Source organism: Magallana gigas, chromosome 6 (genome assembly GCF_963853765.1).
Source record: "Magallana gigas chromosome 6, xbMagGiga1.1, whole genome shotgun sequence".
NCBI lineage: Eukaryota > Metazoa > Mollusca > Bivalvia > Ostreida > Ostreidae > Magallana > Magallana gigas.
In genome coordinates, this window is record NC_088858.1 from 29,319,990 (window position 1) to 29,346,623 (window position 26,634).

The window sequence follows — 26,634 nt, forward strand, 5'->3', positions numbered from 1 at the left end:
CATAACTATCAACATAGGAATTGCTATTAAGATTGTTAAATTGACTTGATAATGCAAAGCAAAGACAGGAAAAAAATTTCAAACAACAAAGGAATAATGTATACCTTAGCTCGTTCAATTTTTCCCATAATGGTTGACTTTTCCCCAAATGTATCTGAACAGGTTGCAAGCTTTTCCCGGGCAGCTCTCAACCAATGAACAAAACTGTTACAAGAGTCGTGATAAGTCTGATGTTGAGCAACACAGCGTTCTGATTTTGACAACATGTCCTAAAATATAATAAGAGATAAACTTTCACATTGCAATCAAATACAGTACGAAAAACATGAGCTTTTGATATGAGTTTTTCCCTATGATCCAAATTCCACTCCAAACATATAAGGCAAGTGTTTTAATATGTATTTGTTAAATCTTACCATAGCCTGGTCTTTGATAATCTGGTATTTGTTCAAAATTTGCGATGTATCTGTTGTAGATTTGCTGATAGGACTATTTGTGGCAAGGTCATCAGCCTTTGCACGCACCGACTCTATCATTGGCTCATAAGACACCACATCTTGGTAGATGCTCTACAAAACAGAGCAAAAATACAATAAAATTTTATCTCAAAAATCCAATTTATACATGATCACATAATTTGAGTAATTTAAGCACAAGGTTTCTGGGGAATGCAAAAACAAGGAGGCTTGAATAGAAATAATGAAGTTTGTCTCTAAATAAAGAGCGTGCATGGTTTGTGACTCTACATACTTACAGCTCAGTGTATTATTAAGTTATTAAATTTAAGTTTTCCCTATCACAAGAATCTATTCTTACAATGTATTATATATGTAACTAAAGAAAAAATAATGCCCTGATATCAAAGACAAGGATAAATTTTGTCCAGTCTCTATCAAAAAGAAAAAAGTGTATGCAAAATATCTTAAGAAATATTTTTTACCCATATACTCTCATACATATGGAATTAAAAGATATTATGACTCAGTAATACCCCCAAAACTTTATTTGCAAGTGGTAAAAATTTCCCAACAAGATAAAACACTTTGCTATGTTTCATGTTCAAAAGATCAGAAAAGCACCATAAATCTTGATTTAAATCTTAAACCAAGAAAGTGGCACACTTTACATAGAAAAAGTAATCTAATGTCATTTAACCTTCAGTCTTTGCAGTTCAGTCTTTTTCTCTCCAAGATCAGCTTTAGGTTCAGTTTCCCTCAAGCGTTTTTCCATGTCTCTAAGCCATTTCTGGATTTTCTCATAACTGTCACTGTAGTCTGACCACTGTAGCAAACAAGATTCCAACATGACTTTTGTGTCCATTACTTCAGAGATCATGTTGTCCCATTCCTGCTGCAGTTGTTGCAACTCCTTCCGGATCATTTCACGGCCCTCCATAGAGGTGTTGTTCATCGTCTTCTCTCCCCACGTACTGGCAGTGTTGATTTGAAGCTGTCCTTCTTCTTTTACGACTACAAATTCCTATGAAAGAAATGCGAACCGTGATGGATAACATATTATCAGGTTACAAAGCCAACATTTTTTAAAGATTTTAATTAAAAAACTGGTTTATAACAAGTCAATGCAGGGAACCATGTCTGTAGCTAAAAGCCAAGGACAATTGATTATCATCAGAATGGAACTGAGTTTGCTATAAACATGGATTTGGTATGGATGTGTGCGAGAAACTGTGTGTTATTTTACATATACAGATGGCACAATCAACACATTTAATTTTCTAGCAAGTGCAACCTCTGCTGCATAATATTACCTGAAGTTTTTCTAGTTGAGTCTGGATCTTCTGTCTGTCTCCTGTAGTATCTGCACAGACAGACAACCGCTCTCTGTTAGTCTGAAGCCATCGGGCAGCATCACTGTATGCTTCTGCGTAATGTTGGTGATCCATTGTATGTTGTTCATAGCGCTTCATCAACTCCTAAAACAGAGAATAATGACACTGATATATCTGACATCATTATACTGACTGGTGCAACTACAGAACATTAAATCCTTTTACTTTTGGAATGTTTACTATAGACAGGATGTAAATGATGTGAAATATAGAACGAGAAAAATCCACATTGTGAAAAACAAATGAACAGATGAATACTGGCTAAGCTTTAAAACCAAATCATAATTTCACAATACAGTTAAAAGCACATTTCAGTATAAGTCCTAATGACATTTAAGTCTCTGATATATAATATTAAAACACAAAACCATTTCTTATTTATTCCTTAATTTTTAAAAATAAAACTGTATTTTCTGTTAATCTGAGAGGAACTTTTGCTGCATGGTAATATTAATTCCATGCATTATAACAATTGAAAGTGATCGGAATTCAAATATACCGGGTATACACAAAATGCTTGAAACATTGTTCATAACACATACTTTTGCTTCACTCATGTTGAGGTTTTGTGTATCTTTGATGATAACGTACGAGATACTGACCTTTGAAGAAGCAATGAGGCTTGTATAGCGGGAGCTGAGTTGAGTGAGCTGTGAGGTCACTCGGTTGTCTGTAGTTGACTGAAGCAGGGTCTGAGCACGCTCAGCCAAAGAATCAAATGCTTCCTGTTTACTTGTAATCTTTTCTTGTATAGCCTGAAATATCAAAGACGTGATTTTTTTTTTGCTAATTCTGGCATATGTATGTAAACATTGAAATTTGGAGAAATGTGTACTCCAAATTTCAATGTTTATATAAATATGCCGCAGTCTGAAGAATGCACTCACAAGTTGAATCAATTTTGAAGTTGATCAGTTCTGTCTCTCACACATTTGACAGTTTTCAGCTTATATCCTTTACAAAATACATGTATACTGGTATTCATAAACAATATTTTATCTGGCCGTAAAAAAATATTTTGAAGATTCAGAGGAAAACTTACATTCTGTTTCTCATACTGAATAGTTTTTTCTTCCAGAGATGCCTTCAGCTCTGACTCGGCCTTCATACTGTTCTCTGTGGTCTTCATCCACTGAATCAGTTCCCCATACTCATCTTCATAACGCAACCATTCAGCAAGCAATTTCTCTGTGAATAAGTTAGATTCATTTTCACACGTCTTACTACCGAAGCACTGAATATTGACTTATAAATTTTAAAACAATCATGTGATTGGTTTTACCTAGTGTGTCCTGCAGGTCCTCACAATCTTGTGAAAAGCCATCATACTCTGTTGTGAGCATATTGAGCTCTTCTTGAATAAGATCCTGACCCTGATGAGAAGTCTCTGGTAAAACCAGGTCACTCTTTGCCAATGTATTTTCTAGTCTTTCTTTGCCAGAGTCCATGTTTGCAAATATATCCTGAATGGGAACAACATTCAATACTGGTGTAATTTATTTGTTAATTGAAATCATTTTGCTATAACCAGGATACTCCAGCATCCTTTTTATGGTGCATTAGTGCCATAGTAAACTATATTGTACCACAGAAAATCTCTACACCATAATAAAATTCTTTTACTTTTACCATCTAAATTTGCCAAAATTGAAGATTGCATGTTTATATCACAATTTGTTTCCGTCTCTTATTACGACAATATATGGTCTTTGAAATTGCTTTTCCTACATTTTGCACCACAGTGAAATTCAAATGATGAAAAGCCCCAGTATTATAGTAATTAAAAACAAATCTACATCCTGAATGATAAATTACTCAATCTTACTTAAGAAGGAAGATAATAACTGATATTGTAAGAGAATCTTTTTACCTGTAGTTTATGAAGTTGTGCTTCTACCACAGTTCTGTCCCCTCTGACATCACTACATAAGTTGAGACGATCTACCATGCAACTCAACCAATCACTTGCCTCCATAAATGTGTCTCGATATACTTGGTGATCTTTGACATTTTTTTCACATTTATTCATCAATTTCTGTAATATAAAACTACTGTATGCACAGATATCAAGCTCTTAAACAAATATGTCATGTATTTTGTCTCAGTGATATCAAATTTTTAAGCTTATTTTAACCACTGATACTTTACCTTAACATTTTCCAAAAGTTTTTCGTATCTATAAACAAGTTGCTTTATTTGATTTCCTAAGTTGAGATCTTTGCTGGTTGCCTTCAGGTTTTCAGCCTTATCATTCAGATTATCAATTGTACTCTGTTGACTGGCAATATTCAACTGCTGAACCTATCACAAAAAGACATACTCCATTACATACACATCTCACTAAAATAAATACAACAATAATAAAGCAATCCTCAAATTGATGGTTTTATGAGTTGGAAATCAACATACCTTCACCCTCTCCTGCTGTAACTTTTTCTCTTGTAATGTGTTCTGTAACTGGCTCTCTGCCTCCAACTGATCTTCTAGATCTCTCAGCCAACGGCCAAGTTGTTCAATGCTGTCATCGTATACTGTCCACTGGGTTAGAGTACTGTCTAGCTTAGTTTTTAAGTCATTGATGTCTGCTGACAGTCCATCATACTCGGACTGTAGCACCTGCATCTCACGCCGCATGCTGTCTCTTCCTGCTACCGAGGTATTTGGCAACACAATTTGGAGATTGTCTAAAGATATCTGAAGCATGTGTAATCCTTCTTCTTTATCTGATACAAGTTCCTGAAATAATGATAACAAATAATTTTGAAACATTTAGATAAATTAATTAAGCAAGGATAAATTTGTTGTTTGTTCAACAGCATGTACATAGCTATTTCCTGTTTTACTACAATCCTTGCCTGTAAAAGAATAGGCATTGTAGCAGAATTGTGTAAGCAACTTGCTTTTTTCTTTAACACCCAAATCATGAGCTGACTAGATGTTGTTTTATTTGATAATTTTATTTTTTGAAATTCGGAAAGATGTATTTGTTTGTACACAAGGCCCACAGGCCTTGACAGTCACCTAAGTACTATAGCCATGTCATGACATTCAGAGAGTCTCATGTTTGCATTTAAAGCTTCATTTTGAAGTTTAAACCTTAATATGAGACTCCTCTGAATGTTACCCTGCTTATTTGATGGATCAAAAACATTCATTCATGAAAATGGGGGGGGGGGGGGGGGGGGAGAGAGAGAGAGCAAGAGAGAGAGAGAGAGAGAGAGAGAGATCATGAGATCAAATGGGGGATGGTCATTTCTATTACCACCATCCCTCAACCTTTTATAAAAAAAACTTCTGCCTCATGGTCTGGACTGTGAATTTCACAATTTAACATTTTAACATCAAAACATTATGATCATCCCACCTAAAATGGTAAGAATTGGCCTTTTTAGTTTTCAAGAAGTTATAAAAGAAATATTGTTTAGGCATGACGGACGACACATGACAGACGACAATGAAAGAAGACCAATTGCAATAGGTTACCTGAGTGACTCAGGCAACCTTAAAATATCAGCAAATTTATTTTACATTAGAATTATTCTAAAAGATAACGCAGATATTTTCTTTACTTAGAATGAAGTCTGTTACTATTCCATAAAAATCTTAGGCTTTTTAGAAGGAAAAAGGGTGGCCAATTCTTTACAGGTTTGTTTGGATTTTATTTCATAGACTCATTCTTATGATTTATAAATTATTTAAAGTTTCTTAATGCATTAAAGATGTTAATTCAGGAGTCAGGGGCACCACAGAAGTGACTTAGTGACAGTTTACTTTACCTGTACAAGTGATAGCCTGTCCTGAATTACTCTTCTGTCTCCACTTGTATCTGACAAATGTTGCAGCTTTCTCCTCATTTCACCCAGCCAATTTTTGCACTGATCAAAGGAGGAATTGTAGGCTTGATGGTCCAAGACATACTGATCCCATCGTCTACATAGCTCCTGAAAAATTATGTTTTGTTACATGAGCACTGATCAATATAAAAATCGAGCAAGGTTTTCAGGAGTAAAATTTTCAGAACTAACCTTAACATTAGTGTAGATGACTTGATACTTTGTACCAGTCTGTGACGCCTGACTTATGACACGCGTGTCAGAACTGACACGAACAAGATCTTGGGCTGTGTCACTTAAACTGTCTATATCACCCTGATGTTCTATTAAGTCTCTGTGGATGTGTTTCAGCCTATCTAGCTGAGTTTGCTTTTCTTTCAGTGTTGCTTTCAATTCTGTGTCTCTGACACGAGCTTCTAGATCTTTCAGCCATGATGACACTTTGTCCTGCCATGTCTCAAACTCTTTCCACTGATCCATGCAATTCTCCAAGTCAGCTTTTGTCTGTTGATAAAAACAACCCATGTGCGATTATAAATGATCGAAATGCTTTATGACCCTTAAAAAACACTGTTATTTGGGTAAATACAGTAAAATATTTTACAAAAACTGTTTGAACCTAGAGATACTGAGAGCAAACTCACAAATGATACCCCCTGCTAAGAAAATATATCTTCAATGGAAAGTAGTGGATGCACAATTTTTCTTAAAGTGACCTTGAACTTGCACAAAAGAACAAAGCTCAAAATAAGGACATATTTACAGGTCACTGGCAATCTTTGTGTCAAATTTTAACTTCTATTCATTTTCCTTTACAAGATATGGCCAAGACAGGAATTATGCATTTTTTTTAAGAATGACCCTGAACTTGTACAACTGACCCTGGGTCAAGTTCACGACACATCCTAAGATCATTAGCAATCTTGATGTGAAGTAGGAACATCCTATGTTTCTCCATAAGAAAGGTAATGACCAGACACAAACTATGAAGTTTTTCTTCTAAATACCTTGAACTTGCTCAAATGACCTTGGGTCAAAATCAAGATACACCATAAGGTCATAAGCATAATATAGACCAGACACAAATTTTTCACTTTTTTCCAGTGACCTTAAACTTGCCCAAATGACCTTAAGTCAAAATCATCCCTCAGATCATAAGCAATCATGTTGTAGCTTCCTAAACCCATCTGCATATAGTAAGTCATTTTAGTATGCATTACAGAATAGATTATCAATGACTACCTTTTTTCAGGCATGAGTTAAGGTTCATGGTAATTAAAGTTAAACCTTTTACCTTTTGAAGAGCATTGACAAAGGCCTCCCAGTCCCGATGCAGAGCATCAGTCTCTCGCATCACGATATCTTTGCCCTGGGGAGCTGTATTGGGTATTACTTTTTCTGCTAGTTCCAGAACATTCCGAACTTTTGGCTCACCCTCCATTTTGGTTGCAACTATATCCTAAAAGAAAAATGAATTTGTTCAAATGCACATAAGATGCAGCTACTAGATGTATTCCAAAAGTACGGCTCACTTCTTCAATACATGAAAGCTACCGACATGATAGAAGTTCCGGATGACCGCGCACACAGGACTGCATCACCTGTGTACACATTTATTTGCTAGTTTATTTATCAGTTGCATATGATAAATTCATTCAGGGCTTGCATCATTAAGAATCACTAAAACATGTAATTTCTAAGTTTAAAGTGATTGGCTTGGATTGATTTAGATGATTTTGAAAAATGGTCAAATTTTGGCAAATTCTGGCTCTGACCTTAGGACCTCTGTGGAGCAAAAGTAATGATATTTATAATATATGTTCCTTTAACTCCAAAGATGAATTATACCAAATAAGAAGAGAATCGGCCTATTAGTATTCAAGAAAAGTAAAAAATTTTCATTTGTGATCCACATGTCAGATGGATGAATACGAACTGCCAAGCCATATATAATATTCATAAAACAATAAAGGGGGAAAGGGTTTGTATTTTTCAAATTATGTAACTACATGTATTATAACCACTAGCTTATTCTACCTGCACACCTAAAACATACCTAAATATATCATGATGAATGAAACACACATTCAGCTCTAATTTACTTACTTCTGATATCTTAGATAGTGCAGAGTTCTAATAAAAAAAAAATATAGAGTACATCAACCAATTCCTACAAATCAGCATGTGCAACCTACTATCTACATTAATAAATCTAGCTTTTTAAAAATATATATTAGACCATCTCTGCTTAAAAAGGCAAACTTTAAAAATCCCAAATCTTATTAAAAAGTTTTCTTCCTTAATTAAATTTTTCCCCCTATATTATATATTGTTATCTTGTGTCTTAAATGCTTAAAAATTTCCCTAAATTCCATGCAGCGGTTTAAGAGTAGTTCTGCTTTTTTAGCCCAAATTTTAAGTTCAAAAGGGTCAAAATTCCCAGAAAAATTAAGGAATTGGAATATCCTGGTAATATGCACCTCTACAGTTTGTGTCCTAGATACCTACAAAGTTTCTAGAAATTCTGTGCAGCAGTTTAAGAGGAGTTGCGCTTACAAAAAACTGGACTGACTGACCGACAAACCAGTCAAAATCATTATACCCCTCGCAACTTCATTGCGTAGGGTAAAAAATGAATTAGGTATGGAAAAAAAAAATGGAACACCTGACATAATAGATTTTATAAACAATAGAATGTGGTACATATCTAACAGACTGTAATGAAAGCAGTTTTTTTTTAATTGGAGTGGTTTTGTTGGAATTGTCGTTACCATGCACATGCAGGTCTAAAACCGAATATTTCCGCATTTTCACAAATGCTATATACACTTATTTATTTCGAAAGGATTAATTGCATGCTTCGATCTACATTTTCATTCATTTTCTGCTATCAAATGCAAAGTACGTTGACAAGCAGGAAAACAAAAGACATAATCTGAACTTACACAACGTTGCTGATCACAAAGCAAAGAAAAAAAAAAATAAGTGTTTCGTTAGTGACAATTAATTCAGGTTAGCATCCTCAACATAAATACATGTATTAATATCACATGCATACATCTGAAAGACCATTAATTATGTGATGCTCCACAAACAAAGAGGTAGGTTCATAAAAAGAACATGTTTAACATTATATAATGTAATTTAAATTTCATGCATCATTTAATGTATTCATGGGCAAAGGTCATTAAAACTAAATACATGAACATGTAAAAGTCTTCTGTTGCTTCATGCTTATAAATACTTATGCAATGATCATTATATATCTAATTTATTCTAGTATTTTTGGAATTCAGTCTTAATCTACTATTTATCTACATCAAAATGTTTGTCAGGAGCAAATGCCCAAAGCTGACACATATGCAAACAGACTCCATATTTTTATACAAGCTTTGTTACTTGACCTAGATAAAACCTTAAGAAAAAGCATGTATGTATACAATTTTGTTTTATTTTTTGCAATGGCAAGTTAATTTATCATAGACTTAATTAAATGCTTAATAAATTGAGTCTGAAAAATTAAAATTTAATAATGATACTATAAACCAATTGAATTCCATTCAGCTCCTCTAAGTTCTTTTGAAAGATGTTTTAATATGTCCATTTTAACAATCAGGTATTCTACGATCAGTATGTAATATTTTTAAGCATGAACCTACCTATTTTACCTGTTAAACAATGTGAATATATTACACAAAACACATCACAATTAGGTCTTACACTTTTTAACAATCCTGTATAATATGTCTGAAATTGCAGAAACACCACTGTTATATGAGTTGGGTTTTTTTTTTTTTTTCAAAATTTAACATTGGTTTGAATTTTGCCTATCAATGCTGATCAAAAGCAACCATTACAATTTTTTTTCAAGTGTCTGTGTGAATCGGACATAGTCAAAAAGCAACTCTAACCCTTACAAAGGAGTAAATATTCAGCTATATATATATAAACAAACTTAGTACTTCAAAGTTCCTTTGAGAAATCACTTTATATTTTAATTAATGTTCAACAATTAGTTAATGACTATAACCAACTAAACCTTTGTGCCTAAGGAAAGGAAACTGTCTTTCTAAATAACATTACCAGGTAAGCAGTATTGTCAACAAAAAATGAATAATGCTGAAAACTCTTGTATTAATCTAAGTTCCCAACTGTACATAATTCATATTCCAAACTGTAAATATTTCTTCTAAAAGAGTTTATATAAATCTGCAGATAACATTGTAAATGTTTAAGCTTCATGCATTTACTTATCAAGTTGTATATTTCCAATGCAACAAATAAAATAAAGCTCTGTCTTATCTGATATCGCCTATAGGAAGATGCAAAAAATTCAAAATAAGTAAAGGAAGATGCAGAAAATTCAAAATAAGTGACTATTCTACCTGTATTTTATCAAGTCGACTTTGAATTGTGTGTCTGTCTCCTGCTACATCGGCACAAACCAACAACTTCTCCTGAATATTGTTGAGCCATTCTACACAGCTGTTGTAAGCATCATTGTATTGCTGGTGGTCTGCTACATACTGCTCAAAGTCATGTACATGCTCCTACAAGAAAACCCCAGGATACTGAATGTCATCATCTGATGAATCTGTGTAAACATCTTGTACCATAATATAATGGATTCATAGAATTGCATATTTAACAATCATTGAAATTATGACTACCGGTACATGCAAAATAGTTTTGCAAGGTACACTAGAGCCCCTTCATCACAAGTATTATTCACTGTGAACAGTCATAAGCTTCCATAAGGGGTGGATATGGCTTGATCAAGAAAATCAGTTGTCTCAAAACGACCTATTTTATTTATTTTAGCAAAGGACATGAAAATGTACAGTAGTTCTAAACAACTTATTCTGAAAAGGACGTTTGAGGCCACTTGATTGATTTACCCTTCAACCAAATGCATACTATGACCAGATTGGGGCAAGGGGGTTAAGAATATATATTCTGGACATGTACAGGGCAGACAGACAAACAGATCACTATTGGGCCTCTATAGTCCAGGATCCTAATAAAGAGATTCACTACTAGCAATCTTAAAGAATATCTTATGGTTAAAACATTCAAGTAAAGTCTCCACAGTGATATTGAATGCATCATGAGGTGAACAAGACTCGTACCTTTGCAGCGGTGCAGAGTTTATGGTATCTGGCACGCGCTTGAGTGACAAATTTGGATAGCTGTGGATCACTGCTACTGTGAACTAGTGACTGTGCCTTATCGCTGACACTGTCAATCACACGCTGGTAGGACAGAACATCCTGATGCAATACCTATGAAGAAAAAACCAGGTGTGTCATATAATCTACCAACTCCAACAATTTCAAATCATGAAGCAATTGAACAATAATACCGGTACTTATACACTTACTTTATAGCTCTGTAACAGAGATTTTTTCTCCTCTAGAGTTGATCTGAGAGGTGTCTGTCCCTCCAGTTGAGATTCCATGTCACATAGCCAGTGTTCCACCTGTCCATAAGAGTCATCAAACGACGTCCACTGCACCAAAGCTACTTCCAACTTCCTCTGGGCTGCTGAGAGGTCATCAAATAAACTCTCCCATTCAAGTTTGAGAGCTCGGAGTTCCTGTCTGATCACCTCGCGTCCGTCTGCTGCTGTGTTTGGATACAGTTTCTCTCCAGATTCTACAGCTGAACTTAATTTTCCAAACCCAGCATCTCTCTCTGCTACCAATTCCTATAAACGACAGAGACAATTATTCAAATGACAATGGAATTCAAATATATGACACTGAATCATAAATGTTATTCCTTAAGTAAATATATCCATAAAGGCAGGAAATAAAATCATTTAATATCTATAAATTTGATGAGATATTGGCACTTAATTCTATTACATGTATATACTTTTCTCTACAGTTCTGATTCAAGCATTTATTTATATAAACACAAATATATTTAATCATTTTTTGTTTTGATTGACGTATCATAAGTAATATTAAAAAACTTAATCAACTGCATCTAGTTTTCTAATCAATTTTTCATTTGATACGTCCATCCAAACAAAGTTATTAAATTCACTTCTTAAACCTATAAAAATATTAATGAGGTGTCATGGTGCGTTTACCTGAATTTGTTCCAACTTTTCCTCAAGTTCTGATCTGCTTCCAATGGTGTCTGCATTAGCATCAAACTTTTCTTTGGCTTTGATCAACCACTGAGCACAATCCGACTGCTTCTCCAAGTAGTTTCGATGATCCGAAACATTTTGCTCACACTTTTTCAAGATGTCCTGCAATGAAACAAAATACATAATTATAAAAGAATACCTAGTACATGTATGCCTATTTTGTTACTATATTTATAGACACACTTGAGATACTCTTTAGGCACATAAAGGTATGTCTAAATGTACTTTTTTAATAGGAATCTTGCAAGCAAAAAGAATATGAAAATGGGAACATCTAGCAAAAAATCTCATGAAAGTGTTCTGCAATGATACCCTGAAAGTTGAAAAAACGGTATATTTCGTATACCATCAGTCCATATCACATGCATTGCTATATCAGTTGATGTGTATACTTTCAACCAAGATTAGCGATAAGCTTATAAAAATGCAGTTACTCATACCTTAACATTGTGCTGAATTGTCTGGTATCTGGAGGTCAGCTGTGAAACCGATGTAGCGACTCTAGATTCCCCGGTCATCTGCTGAAGTGTCTGAGCTTCATCACCAAATTTATCTAGGTCATGTTGATGACTTTTCATGTCAGTCATTATTTCCTAAAATCAAATTAATATTTAAATATTAGGCAGTAATGAACATTTGAGCTAAAATGTATATTATGCCTAATATAAACAGAAAGTCTGCCCCAAATTAACCTGGTATACAACACAATTTTGTTTTATGGTCTTGGGGCTAAAACTGTTAAAAAAGAAAGAATAACTATCAATTACCTTACCTGCCAGTAAATTCTAAGTACCGGGTATGTATTACATGTATTTTTCACAGAGCAGAAAGCCGGTTTTTAATATCTAATGATTTTGCTCTGCAGTTGAAGGATAATCTGAACAACTTGTGTTAATTGATGTACTTGCCCATAAAGTGATTTAAATTTAATGTTTTTCAATTTTTAAAAGAAGCAGTGACATGATACATAACAAGTGAAGAAGCATAAGATGACAATGGAACAAAAAAACCTGCTTACTGTGAAAATTAACTGAAAACAAGCACAGCTGTACGTGTGCATTAAACCACATATACTTATTTTATGAAGTTGAATGTACAAGCAGAGATTCCAAATTCAAAGGATATAAACATTGTACATTTGCAACATGACACAATTACAAAATCTATGACAATATTTCGGCAAACAGAACGTCCCAGCAGAAATAAAATGAAGTCCTGACCTATAGGCTGAGCTTAATGTAACACTTCAATAGGAAAATGAACCCAGATTTAAAAAAAGAGCATAAATGACTTATCAGCAATACATTATATTGATGAATGATCCAAACATGTAGACGAGTTTAAAGGTATTCAGCTCACCATATATAAAGAAAGGTTTTTTTAATCATGAATTTGCAGTAAAGGAACCTTAAGCTTAGTTCAACATAACCTACACTTCCTTAGCTAGGTTCCAACAGGCAGAGAAAAAGATTACAGAGTATTGCATCAAATATTTCTTACTTTGTACCAGTATTCATTTAAGTCCTAAACTTTGGGGCGTGAATCTTTCGATATTCATGTTCCTTATTCCAACCACTAGCATACTGAATGATTAAAGTGGCCGAACAGATGAATAAAGCCTTATGACTTAAAAGTAAACTTTTCTAAAACTCACAACAAGAAAATGAAATCCAAGATCATGGAATAAAACTTATGGTTACATGCAGTAATATACAGTAGAAGCCAATCACATTCAAAGGCGGTGCATTTCATCAGAATCTACATGAAGTTATGTGACGAACCAAACCCCTCTAGAGAGATATCTAGGTATTCTTACAGCTTTCATTTGTTCAAATGCATCCATATTGTGATGAAATCCATGGATTTCGACTCCAATATCCTGTTTTATCAGATAAACCATAAGTCAAATTAATTAATTGGTAGTTCACATGAATTAGATGCATATGTCACCTCAATCATAGGGGTAATGAAATAAAATTTGACAACAAAAAAACTCAAAAAAATCTTATAAATGAAAACAATAAATGGGATGCATTATGAAGAGGGCTTTGATTTGGTATAGTTTCCATAGTCATATTTCAAGAAGTCTAATCTTATACACTATAGTACTTTCCAAATGGTAAAGAATTGCAAAAGGTGCGTAGCATTGTATAGCACGCCGCCTAACTAAAAGTCATATTTTTTGATAATTGTTTAATCAATTTAACTTTTTTTAAAATAATGTAAAGATTTATTTATATTTTCATTAAATAAAAATGATTTGGTCAAACAAAGAGAGATAACTTTGTATTTTGGATTAAAATAGCTAGATAACTTTGTCTATGAATAACTATCGCAACTTAAAATATAAATATAGGATAAAACATTTAGCATCATGAGCTATTTACCTGATATCGGCCATACTGTTGCTGTTTTTCTTCCAGGGTAGATTTTAGTGGAAAATCTTTGACTCTTTTCTCCATATCTTTGATCCAAGCCAATATTTTGTGATGCTGATTATCGTATCTACCCCACTGCTGAATGGCCCTCTCCAAGTTTTCTTTGAGAGAACGGACACTACTAGCATAGGTTTCCCAGTCTGATTTTAACATGTCCATTTCTTGCTGCATATTTTGACGTCCCTGAAGAGCAGTTGTGTCTTTGGACCTAGTTCCTGAATTCTCACACATTTTCATTTTAGACAAACCCTCTGGTAGCAAGACAAGAAGTTCCTTAAAGGAAAATGAAAAAAAAAATTGAAATTTAATCATGTTGATTATGAACTAGAACTGTCCAAATAAGACTAATACCTCCGCACGGCTAATTTAAAATTGGACAAATATGAATTTAATTTAAGTAACTAAAATATATGATTGAATCATAAAGGTTTGTGACACATATTAAATTAAGACAAATTCTAGAATTGTAAAAAAAAAATTAACAAAGAAAAAAAAACAAAATTGTCAGAACTTCATTGTAAATACATATGTAATACTGTATCCAATGATACTTTTCTATTTAATTGTTATACCCTCCCTTTGCACTAACTGAAATGCAAAACTCTTCTGTGCAAAAAACCTTGAATACATTTCTAATCCGAGTCTTTACAGATGCAATAAGATATTTCAAAATTTCCTCACTTTTTCCTATGGTACAGAAAGGAAATGAGGAAGGATAAGGAAAATGAAACTGTATTAAAATCATTAAATCTTGCCTGATCTGAAAAATAATTGCAGAGGCACTACGTATGTACAATTTTTCAGACTATTTCCATGCAGTAATTAAATATTCTAAAGGGGAAGGGGGCAAAATTGCATCTACAGATGGGCGGACAGGATGATTCAAATACACCCCCCATAACTTTGTTTGTGGTGGTATAAAAAGCTGTTACCTGGACACGGTCTAACTTGCTTTGTAGCGTGTGACTGTCTCCTGATGTATCAGAGCACAGACTAAATCTGTCCTTCATCAGGGTCAGCCAGTCCACCAGAGCTTGGGAGGCGTCATGGTACTGCTGGTGGTCCTGTACGTTCTGCTCGTACTGTCTGATGTGCTCCTGTTCAACAAGAAGTAAACAAAAATCTCCAAAACCTTTTACTATATCATACATTTCATTAAACGTAGAATACATAATTGACAAAATCTCTCTCTTGTGATATCAGATATGGTTCACATTTGCAAATGTTAAATATTTGACATAAGAGTAATGAAGACCTTTTAATTTTGGTTACCTTTGCAGTTCTAGCAATATGTTCATATCTGGAACTGATTTCTGTGATGAAAGCAGCAACCTCTGGATTGTTTGTTGCCTGCAATACACCTTGTGCCTTTTCAACGACAGAATCCACCATTCTTTGGTGAGAAGATATATCTTGTAACAGCGACTGTAAAGCATGAAAGTCAATTAATGCATGCATGTACTTAATTTCTAAGGCTGCTTAAAATTATCATATAACTGATTGAAAACTTGATTGTTTGCCCTATATTCATACTCATTGATTTATTAAGGTTGGTAAATAGGAATATAGTAAAATTTTGCTGCAATAATTAAATGGTAAAAAGATAAGCAAACAACTGGATTTGGAACAAAAAAGTAATTGATTTGTACAGTCAAACTTCCTTATCTCAAATTAGATGGGAATGATAAAAAATTTCAAGATATCCAAGCTTTCGAAGTATCAAGGGTAAAATACTAAAAAATGCCATGTCATTAACCAAGCAAAAAGATGACGTCACAATAATGCAAATAAAACCCTAAGCGAAAGCATGTGTATTCAACTTGTACTCATGCAGTCTCCTTAATTCAGACAGTATTTCTATCCTGCAAACAGAAGGAATTCACATCCTACAGTAAAGTTAACAAGGATTTGCACTCACTCTAACATTCTGTAACTGCATGCGTTTCTCCTGAAGTGTGTTTTTAAGGTCAACATCAGACTGAAGTTGGTTTTCAGTATCGGCCATCCACTTCATCAGTTGATCCTGACCATCTGAATATGACGACCACTGCATTAAGAAAGAGTCCACTCTGCGCTGAGCATCGTGAAGGTTGCTGTTCAATCGGTCCCAGTCTTCCTTCGCCTGCCTGAGGTTTTGTCTGACCTTCTCTCGACCACTTGCAGCAGTATCTGTATACAACTTTTCCCCAGCTTCAATTGCTGTGTTCAGTCTTTGTAGACCATGCTCCTTGTCCGACATCATTAACTGAAAGTCATTCAGAATCTTATTTGACCTTGAAGCCTACGCATTCATACTACAGTAAAACAAGGTTAAAGCGAACACGCTTATAATGAATTGACACTTACAGCAAGGTGATTTTCATTCCCAGTGACTTTATTTCATGTCGTAAACTTGACGGATATAACGAATTACATTTATAACGAAGCAAAATCGCTAGTCAGTGGCACTTCATTATAAGCTTGCTTTACTGTACATTCTTTCAGAGAATAAGCCTGGTTAGTACTACCTGTATCACGGTTCGCTGTTCCTCCATTGTTTCTTGGTCAGTGGCTGGTATCTGACAGGAGTCTAACTTGACCTCTGCATTGGAGAGCCAGCTGTTGAACTCTTCCAATCGTTTGTCAAATGTATAGTGATCCTGTGTGTACTTCTCCCATTTTCCAATAAGATCCTGTTGTGAAGAATTAATTGAAATAAAAGACCACAGATTTACTGTAAAACTAGTGGGTATTGTTTTTTTTACAAAAAAACACATGTCTCCCCTTCTCCCCAAGGATTGTAATATGGGGCAAATTTAACAATTGAAAAAGAATGATGTCAGCTATATGTTACCCAGACCCAGACAAAATTTTAATATCTTTTTCTTAATTTGACCTTGAGTAAAACAAGGTCAAGGTCATATATAAATCAATAGTACATCTAAGTGTATTATAATTGCTCTTTGTTTAAAGTTTGAAGCCCTTCTGTCAAAGTATATTCAGGAGTTGAACAGTGAAGTTTTTTCTAATATGACCTTGAAATAAAAATTCTAGGTCAAGGTCAAAAATTTTGGTAAGGTTCAACTAGGTTATATACCATCTATCTATGATACAAGTTAAAAGTCTGTATGTTAAAGGAGTCTTGTGTTAGGGTCCTGACAATATTTTTTAAGAAAACTTGACCTTTAAGTACAAAATAGGTCAAGGTCAAAACTTTTGGTGGCGAGCACTCCTTCTCAATACTATCTACCTATGTTCCAAGTTTGAAGTCTTAATGTCAAAGGGTATTTAAGTTATGACCCAGACAAAATTTTATTATTTTTTTCTTAATTTGACCTTGAGTAACACAAGGTCAAGGTCAAATATTATTCAATAGTACACCTAAGTGTATTATTATTGTTCTTTGTTTAAAGTTTGAAGTCCTTCTGTCGAAGTATATTTAAGAGTTGAACAATGAAGTTTTTTCTAATATGACCTTGAAATAAAAATTCTAGGTCAAGGTCAAAAATTTTGGTAAGGTTCAACTAGGTTATATACCATCTATCCATGATACAAGTTAAAAGTCTGTATGTTAAAGGAGTCGTGCGTTATGGTCCGGACAATATTTTTTAAGAAAACTTGACCTTGAAGTACAAAATAGGTCAAGGTCAAAACTTTTGGTGGCGAGCACTCCTTCTCAATACCATCTACCTATGTTCCAAGTTTGAAGTCTTAATGTCAAAGGGTATTTAAGTTATGACCCAGACAAAATTTTATTATTTTTTTCTTAATTTGACCTTGAGTAACACAAGGCAAAGGTCAAATATTATTCAATAGTACACCTAAGTGTATTATTATTGTTCTTTGTTTAAAGTTTGAAGTCCTTCTGTCGAAGTATATTTAAGAGTTGAACAATGAAGTTTTTTCTAATATGACCTTGAAATAAAAATTCTAGGTCAAGGTCAAAAATTTTGGTAAAGTTCAACTAGGTTATATACCATCTATCCATGATACAAGTTAAAAGTTTGTATGTTAAAGGAGTCTTGTGTTATGGTCCAGACAATATTTTTTATGAAAAGCTTGACCTTGAAGTACAAAATAGGTCAAGGTCAAAACTTTTGGTGGCGAGCACTCCTTCTCAATACCATCTACCTATGTTCCAAGTTTGAAGTCTTAATGTCAAAGGGTATTTAAGTTACGGCCTGGACAAATTTGGATGAAGAAGAATAAGAAGAATAAGAAGAAGAAGAAGAATAAGAAGAATAAGAAAGTCGACAAAAACAATATGTCTCCCCTTTGAAAGGGGAGACATAATTCAACAAATTAGTTTGGTTTTTTTTATTTAGTTGTGATACAATTCCGGAAATTGATTTTTCAATAAATTTTTTTCCAAATCAAATTTTAGCTAGCATTTAAACTTGTATTAGCTCTCAGGCCTTTGACACTAAATAAGACACACATACATACACTATATATGGTAGTGTGACATTATAGAGCTTGTGATAGTGCTGTCCTGTTTTCTAGCTCTTGTTACTATATATACCTTTATCAGAGACAGTAACCCTCTGTAGCGGTTTGTCAGATTAGAGACCTGTGTGCTGAGGCGAGCATCTGAGCTGGTATGCATCAAGTTCTGGGCATCGTCAGTAAATCTGTCAATTTCTGGCTGATGCGATAAAACTTCTTCTCTTTGTTTCTACAATTCACAATGTTTCAGATACATGTACTTTAATTTAAAATTACCAGATCTATGCAAATATGCAAGCATGGGTGCACTTAAAAAAGTGATCCTAGGTCTCAGGCCAATGAAATATACAAATATGAGAATGTTTACAAACAGGATGAATGCAAGAGAGACCAACATGTAACAGCATACATTTCACAAAGTAAAAAAAATATGGAGTGTGTACCTTGAATTTTTCTATTTGGTTTTGCTTTTCCTGTAGTGTGTTTTTGAGTTCATAGTTTTTAACTTGCTCTTCCATCTGTTTAAGCCATGCCGAACATGAGGTAAACTTTGTCTCAAAATCTCCCCATGTTACAAGAGCTGTTTTAATATCATCTTCAGCCTGAGATATTCGAGCTAAGTAGTCCTGCCAGTCACTCTCCAGGTGATCACATTCTCGTTTCAACGCTTCCTGTCCATTCTGAGAGGAGTTGGAGGCAGTTTTGCTTGCCAATTCTTTGGTTTTCTTTAGCTTTTTCTCTCCATCAGGTATTTTCTCTTGACATTCCTTTAATCAAAAACAAATCATTTTGTTCAGTCTGGCTCTGAATTCTTCTACGATATCCTATTTTCTATACTGCTATTGAGCTGTGAGACAGTTTTTTGCCACCTACCTTGAGTCTTTCTAGCTTATTCTGAAGAGAAAGCTTGTCTCCGGAGGTATCTGAGCAGGTGTCCACTTTCTCCCTGGCAGAGTTTAGCCAATCCTGACAATCCTGGTACACATCTTGGTATTGTTGGTGGTCCTTCACAGATTCCTCAAGCTTCCCTAGCATCTGCTGTGACATACTGCACAGCTTGCTATACTTACTTTGAAGCTCATCTACAAATCTGTTGACCTTGGCACTTGGAGTGGAGCGAGTCAGATTCACAGCCTTGTCTGCTAAGTTATCCATTACATGTTTCCTGGACATAATGTCTTGATGCAGAATCTGAAAAGAAAAATATTCAAATATTCTACATCACTATGACACATTGGACAAAATTTATCCTCACCTTTACACTCAAAACATCTATATGGTTTGTTTAGTATGCTTCTCAACATCACTTAATTAGAAAATATAAATTTTTTTGCAAAGAATCATATCAATGGACAAAAAAAGAGGAAAATACCTAGATTTAAAAGGTAATATAGGGATTTTTCTTTACTTAATAATAGTTTATAGCTAAACAAATCATATCTTTAAAATTTTAGATTCTGTTGACCATCTAGCCTCCTTAAAACATTGTTTGTAGGCCATTATACCGGTACTTATTCCTATAATAAGGGACAAGATGATTAATAAATACTGCAGGATTTTGCTGAAAACCATAAGTTTTAACATTATATTACCCTATGGTTTTGAAGTTGAGCCTTTTTATCAGGCAGAGTAGATTTTAAGTCTGTATCCTCTTTGAGTTGTATTTCAGTGTCCAGTAACCATTTCTGGAACTGTTCAAAGTTCTCGTCGTAGGATGACCACTGCAGCAGACAGGAGTCCAGCTTGTGTTGAGTGTCGGACAGCAGGTCACACACTTGTTCCCATTGATCTCTGAGAGTCCTCAGTTCCTGTCTAATGATGTCCCGACCTTCAGACGCTGTGTTTGGATACAACTTTTCACCACTATCCACTGTGTAGTGTATTTTTGAGGAGCCTTGTTCTTTTTCTGCCAGAAGTTCCTACAAAGTAATAATTATCACATTACTGTATCATCTATTGTAAATCATTTTTGTCTCATTATCTTTTGTTACAACAGGTCCAAAAAGTTATTATCCTGCCCCCCTCCAATAAGTTACCTGCAGCAGTTCAATAAGTTTCTACTTATTGGACACTACAGGTGGCATATTGGACTGCTACAGATTATTAAGGTAAACACAGAAACACAATAGCAGAGAAAAACATGAATAACCTTCTGCATGAATTTCATGCCAGGTAAATGAAATATTAAAGCAAAAATGATCATAAAAACAGTTCAGACTGAAAAGACAAAATGTTATAAGCCTCAAACTGCCCATTCTGTCAAATAGTGTCCTGTCGTTGGTGCTGATGTCCCTCAAACTGTACAATATCTGACAGAATGGAGATGTGAGATGATTACAAGTTTACACATTGTTGCACAGGATAAACATACAACGTAAACAAATAATTGATTGAATCTAATATATTTAAATGTTTCAATAATAAAGCATGGAAAGGTAAACATTCACAATTTTTTTTCCATTTGCAGATTTGATAAACTATTATCAGACTGGTATTTGAATCAAAAGTAATGTTATTTTGGTATAATAAACAATTGCACAGATGTTTGGTGATTTGCTGTTGCAATACCTGTAGTTTGGCTAGTCTATCTTCCACATCATGTTTATCACCCGCCATATCTGCACACACTTGCAGACGCCTTGCCAATGTATTCACCCACTCTGCGCACTCAGAGAAGTTTTCATTGTAGGCTTCGTGCTCATGAACATTGTCCTGCAGCTTGTGGATCAAATCCTACAAATTCATAGTACGAATGTAACAAAGGATTTACATTTCTATTTGTTCCATTTTCAATAAAGCCGTCTTGAAAAAAGTACTCACTCTTAGAGAGGTTTTAGCTGTCTGGTACCGGGTGTTTAGTTGAGTACATAAACTGACCAATCGGCTATCAGCTCCTTGTACTTGTGCTGCCATTTTTTGAAGTTCCTCAAATGCAACCTGCTGGTTATGGACTTCTTCTTGCAAATGCTGTAAAACATGATTATAAACATTTTATTGTATAAATACTCATAACTTTATCAAATGTTGCTTCTTGAAACATACAGAAAAAATGAACAACCATAAAACTGCAGAATTTATTTGAAGGATTTATGCTTAAAGACTTTTTCAACCAATATTAAGTACCTGCATAAAAGAAATTATAATACATACCTTAAATTTGTTAACTTGAGACTGCTTTTCTTGGCAGGTAGACTTCAAATCCTGATCCTTGATCTGAAGTTCCACATTTCTTAGCCATTTGCTGAGAGCGTCACAAGATTTATCATAGGCCTGTAATCCTTGCAAAGCATGAGTCAGAGAAGTCTCAGCATCTCCCAACTTTGTAACAAGACTCTCAAAGTCAAGAGTTAAGCTTTCTAGCTCTGATTTGATTTGCTCTTGACCAAATGAAGCCGTTTCTTGTAGAGTTTTTTCTGCCTGACTAATAGCTGCTTGAATTTTCTTTTCACCGTTTCTCAAAGACGAGGTTAAATCCTACAATCAAAATGGAATAATATTTTTTTTTCAGCAATTTATAAATTTGACAAGAGTGATAGCAAACCAGGTTTTCTCCAGTTCAACAGGTGCCATTTTTTCATAATTATTAAAAAATCAAAATCCAAGTTATATGCATACTTCTGATAAATGTACAATTGATCTGCTAAAAAAAAACCTCTTATCTTGAAAACTTTAGGAGGAGTTATCATTACAAAATGACCGGCGGGCACATTACAATAGGAGTACCCTTTTGGCACCGCCAGCCCGCCATTTTCACCACTTCGAAAACAGGATTTTACCTTCGATAAACCAGGTTAAAAAGATTTCAAACTTTGTTAAAGAGTAAAGAGATGGTGGAAGGTTGTCACCTTGACTCTGTCCAATCGATTTTGCAAGGTCTGCTTATCGCCGCTGACTTCATTACAAACAGCTAACTTGTCTTTGGTCATGGTTATCCAGTCCTTACACTGCTGGTAGCTGTCTGCAAAGTTCTGGTGCTGATCGACTTGCTGTTCTGCAGTCTTTACTTGAGCTTGGGCAGTGTGACACAGTGACTTGTAGCTGTTAGCCAGCTCTTTCAGTTTGCCCTTCACTTGAGCTGACGATAGGGCCGTTCCCTTGTCAGTGACACTGTCTATCATAGTTTGGTGAGACATGATATCTTGACACCTCGTCTGTTGAAAACACAAATTCTTCATTAAATTGTTTTTGTAAAATAAAACCTCTAAAATTGCAACATATATAGATATACTGTAGAAGCAGAAATATTTATTGAGGATTTAATTTCGTTATTTTTGTTGGCAGTATAAATCAACCAAATTAAATCGATGACGAATTTTTAACCCAAGTATCAATGAATACAAGAGAAAATTAAATGCCAACAAAATTTTATTTGGTTTAAAAACAACGAAATTTTGACCCAACAAAAAATATGTGCTTCTAGAGTACCGGGGTATATTTTTTTACAAGAGTCATCACATAACTAAACTGAAAATTTAAATTCCATGTCAGCATGCATGGCAGTTTATTTCTATGATGACTCTCCATCTTAAGCCATCTAAGCATTACATGGTACAGTAATACTTATTTCCTTTCCACATGATACATATTGTGTTTGAATCGACCCAGAAATAAACTTTTTTTACAAGTGTGGAAAAGTCAGGAATAATATTGGTAGCATGAATCTGCTTTTTGTCCTGAATCAGGACAATATGAAAGCCGGGTATTTTTTTCATTAATTGACAAAAACCAGTTCATAATCGAAACGCATGCGTAAAACAGAGATATGTAATACATGAAGTCAAATTTAAGACTCTACATTAGTACATCTAGCAACCTGTGGGCTTCCGGAGCATTGTGAAGATATTAGGAAATATCATGTTGGGTTTTTTTTTCCCCTATCTAAAAAAGTTTGATTAGACTTTTTATTCTATTTGCAAGTTTTAAAACAATAAACAAATTAAAAAGTGTATCCTGTTTGTTACTTAATTGTTACATTTTCAATTGTTAGATTATGGAATTTTCTCTTTTTGTTATAGAAAAAAGGCACAAACTTTGTTGAAACAAATAGTGAACTCTTTTTCTTGTTTACAACTTCACATGAAACATTTAATTTGGGTTATAAGCATCAAAGAATACCCATGCTATGTTACATGGCTCAAACACAGCAACTTATGCTAAAATCATGGCCTTTTTATTTGACCATTGCGCAGCTTTAATGTGAGCAGATGTCTTTAAGTATTATGAAAAATGGTTATGTTAGTTATCAAATAAAATGTTTCATGAATCTAAATATATCCATTGCTACTGTATCCCGAGTAACATTATAACATTAGATTTTAAAAAAAAAAGTTATTTTTGTTATGAAAAACGCCAAATCCAAACACAATACCACCACATGAGTCAGAAAACTTTAAGTATCACTTCAAAATACCCGGTAATGCTGCAGCATGGCTTTCTTCTCCTGAAGTGTATTGCGTAGCTCATTGTCATGCTCAATCTGACATCCCATATCTGTAACCCATTTTAGTAGCTGATCATAATTCTCATCAAATGTTGACCACTGCATGCGGCTGCTCTCGAGGCTTCTCTGTGTGTCATTGAGGCTGTCATTGAACAGTTCCCAATTTTCTCTGAGGGATCGTAGCTCATGCCGTATTGTTTCTCTGCCATCATTTGAGGTGTTAGGAAAGAGTTTTTCTCCAGATTCAAGAGCTGCATTAAATAATCCAAGTCCTTCCTCTTTAGCCTCCATAAGATCCTTTAGAATATATACGTAAAAAAAAATTCAATTTTGTAAAGCAAGATTTTTAGTAATCTTAAGATTTAATTGTAATATATACAGTAAAACTTGTTTAGTATGAACACAATTATAGCAAATTCTCAGATATAGCAAAGTACTGTGGAGTCACCTTGCAAAATTTTTAATCCTTGCTAACTTTTGCAATTATAACAAATTTGGTTATAGCAAATATACAAATACAGGGAATGGATTTTGATTTCTGTAGAGGTGCCCCTAGGACATTGCTATAACTATGTTTTACTGTGTATCAAACAGTTATAATAATTAATCTGCTTGATCACACATTTAAATTAATCAAAAATTTGATTATTATTCAAAATGTCTTATTTTCTGAACATGGTAGTGAAAATTTAAATTATAGGAAATAAGTTCAATTTTTACCCATATCATACTTGTATAACACAACCTGGGACAGATTACAAATTAATTCATTCCTTATAAATTACAGTGTATATAAGTTTCAAGCCTAAGCAGAATGAAAAGTACTTTGCTATAATAGAAATTCATTTTCAGTGTGTCAGTGTGCGAAATTAACCCCTGTCTGATAGTCCAAGTCTATCTCATTTCGCCATGTGGAAATATATTTAACCACAGAAAGCATTGTTGATACTTGTGGACAATCCCATTCTTCCAAGGTCTATCACAGTGGGATAGTCCTGTGGGCTATTTCATGCATTTTGTTAATTTTGCACTCTGGTGTTTTACTGTATTTGTTACTGAACAACAAAAAAGATGAGATTGCCTGACCTCTACAGCCTGTAGCTTGGCTTGAAGAGTCTCCTGATCGGCCGGCTTATCCTTCATCTCATTCAGCTGGAGGTGAGCATTTTTAAGCCAATCGTCACACGCCCTCATCCTGTGCTGATAGTCTTCATGTTCGTCCACATTCTGATCACAACGATCTACTTGTTCCTGTAACAGACAAACAGTGACAACTATAACATTGATATACAACAAGAGACCCAGGTGCAACATTGCTCACCTGAGCAACAAAAGCCAACGATTGCTTTCTACTGTCTTCAAGAGTATAAGACACAAAATACATGTATCTAGACAACATAGTAGAGTTGATTTTGATTTTCAAAGATTTTCAAATTTATCTCCAAACATATTCTTTATTAAACATTGAACTCCTTTTTGCTGTTTCAGTTTTTAAAAATAGGATTTTTATGTATTTATTCCAATTTAAATATACAAATTTAACCCCTTTCATCTTAGCAGGATTTTCCATTGCCAAACATATTGGTCTCCATCTCAAAAATTGGTTTTATTACTTTTTAGATATTCATTCGATATATATAATTATCTTTTAAGTTACTGACAATGTCTCTTCAGCTCAATTTTACAATACAACGCTCAAAGGCTTAATACTTTGTCCTCCTATGATAAACATCATCATAACATTTCACAGTGGGCATACAATGTAAACATGAAGGAAACTGAAGTACAGTAAGCCTATTCTAGTTTATAAGTTTATGTGTAAAATCAAATCTGAACCAACAAAAGGTTTTTCAGAATCAATGCAAATCAAATACTAAAAACTGTGATGCAGGGGAATCTTCCCTTCTGAGATGATATAAATCCTGAGGTGACATACCTTCACTGTAGCTGCCAGATTTTGATAGCGATTGCAAAGCTGGGTAGCGTATGTCGCAGCTCTACCATCACCACTGGATTTGGATATGTTCTGGGAGTCATTTTGTAATTCATGGAATTCTGGTTTGTGGTTTTCTATATCCATGTGAATTTCCTATTACAAGAAAAAACATTAATCAGCAAGTTACATGAGCAAACTTAACTGTCAATTTTCTTATTTGAGTCAACAAATCCATTCTTCTAATTTAAGTATGACTTACTGTGAACAACTCAGATTGGTCCACTTTACTTGGGAGGTCCGCCTTCAGTGTAGACTCATTTCTAACTTTTGCCTCCATGTCCTTTAACCATTTAGCTAGTTTTTCATATTTACTATCATAGGCTGAAAGCTGGTCGACAGATCCCTCCAATTTCACTCTGTGCAAAAAAAATGAACGTTTTAATAACCATTCTAAATATTTTTGGGGATTGACTTTATACATCTGAGCAGAACTCAAAGTAGACTTTTTGACAAGGTGGTCAAATGGCAACCTTCTTTAAATTTAACTGGCCTT

At 34.3% G+C, this 26,634-nt stretch overlaps 1 protein-coding gene across 2 annotated transcripts in view; it reads right to left on the reverse strand.

Annotated features, from left to right (window-relative positions):
* The window catches only part of LOC105329309 (muscle-specific protein 300 kDa), an 85,710-nt gene that overhangs the window by 25,551 nt on the left and 33,525 nt on the right, over positions 1–26,634 (reverse strand). For both annotated transcript variants that reach the window (XM_066088856.1, XM_066088857.1), the window contains exons 33-69: positions 26,341–26,497; positions 26,082–26,234; positions 25,232–25,396; positions 24,116–24,442; positions 22,551–22,856; positions 21,856–22,179; positions 21,526–21,672; positions 21,274–21,438; positions 20,298–20,624; positions 19,579–19,896; positions 19,149–19,472; positions 18,782–18,934; positions 16,788–16,952; positions 16,199–16,525; positions 15,553–15,705; positions 15,213–15,377; positions 14,230–14,553; positions 13,659–13,721; positions 12,283–12,435; positions 11,780–11,944; positions 11,063–11,389; positions 10,812–10,964; positions 10,068–10,232; positions 9,403–9,429; positions 6,977–7,141; positions 5,875–6,186; positions 5,626–5,790; positions 4,259–4,585; positions 3,998–4,150; positions 3,720–3,884; positions 3,132–3,312; positions 2,892–3,037; positions 2,452–2,604; positions 1,769–1,933; positions 1,156–1,479; positions 417–569; positions 105–269 (exon numbers count right to left, since the gene is read on the reverse strand). In XM_066088856.1, the coding sequence (XP_065944928.1) occupies positions 105–269; positions 417–569; positions 1,156–1,479; positions 1,769–1,933; positions 2,452–2,604; positions 2,892–3,037; positions 3,132–3,312; positions 3,720–3,884; positions 3,998–4,150; positions 4,259–4,585; positions 5,626–5,790; positions 5,875–6,186; positions 6,977–7,141; positions 9,403–9,429; positions 10,068–10,232; positions 10,812–10,964; positions 11,063–11,389; positions 11,780–11,944; positions 12,283–12,435; positions 13,659–13,721; positions 14,230–14,553; positions 15,213–15,377; positions 15,553–15,705; positions 16,199–16,525; positions 16,788–16,952; positions 18,782–18,934; positions 19,149–19,472; positions 19,579–19,896; positions 20,298–20,624; positions 21,274–21,438; positions 21,526–21,672; positions 21,856–22,179; positions 22,551–22,856; positions 24,116–24,442; positions 25,232–25,396; positions 26,082–26,234; positions 26,341–26,497 (7,627 nt within the window). The remainder of the gene's footprint in view (positions 1–104; positions 270–416; positions 570–1,155; positions 1,480–1,768; positions 1,934–2,451; positions 2,605–2,891; positions 3,038–3,131; positions 3,313–3,719; positions 3,885–3,997; positions 4,151–4,258; positions 4,586–5,625; positions 5,791–5,874; positions 6,187–6,976; positions 7,142–9,402; positions 9,430–10,067; positions 10,233–10,811; positions 10,965–11,062; positions 11,390–11,779; positions 11,945–12,282; positions 12,436–13,658; positions 13,722–14,229; positions 14,554–15,212; positions 15,378–15,552; positions 15,706–16,198; positions 16,526–16,787; positions 16,953–18,781; positions 18,935–19,148; positions 19,473–19,578; positions 19,897–20,297; positions 20,625–21,273; positions 21,439–21,525; positions 21,673–21,855; positions 22,180–22,550; positions 22,857–24,115; positions 24,443–25,231; positions 25,397–26,081; positions 26,235–26,340; positions 26,498–26,634) is intronic.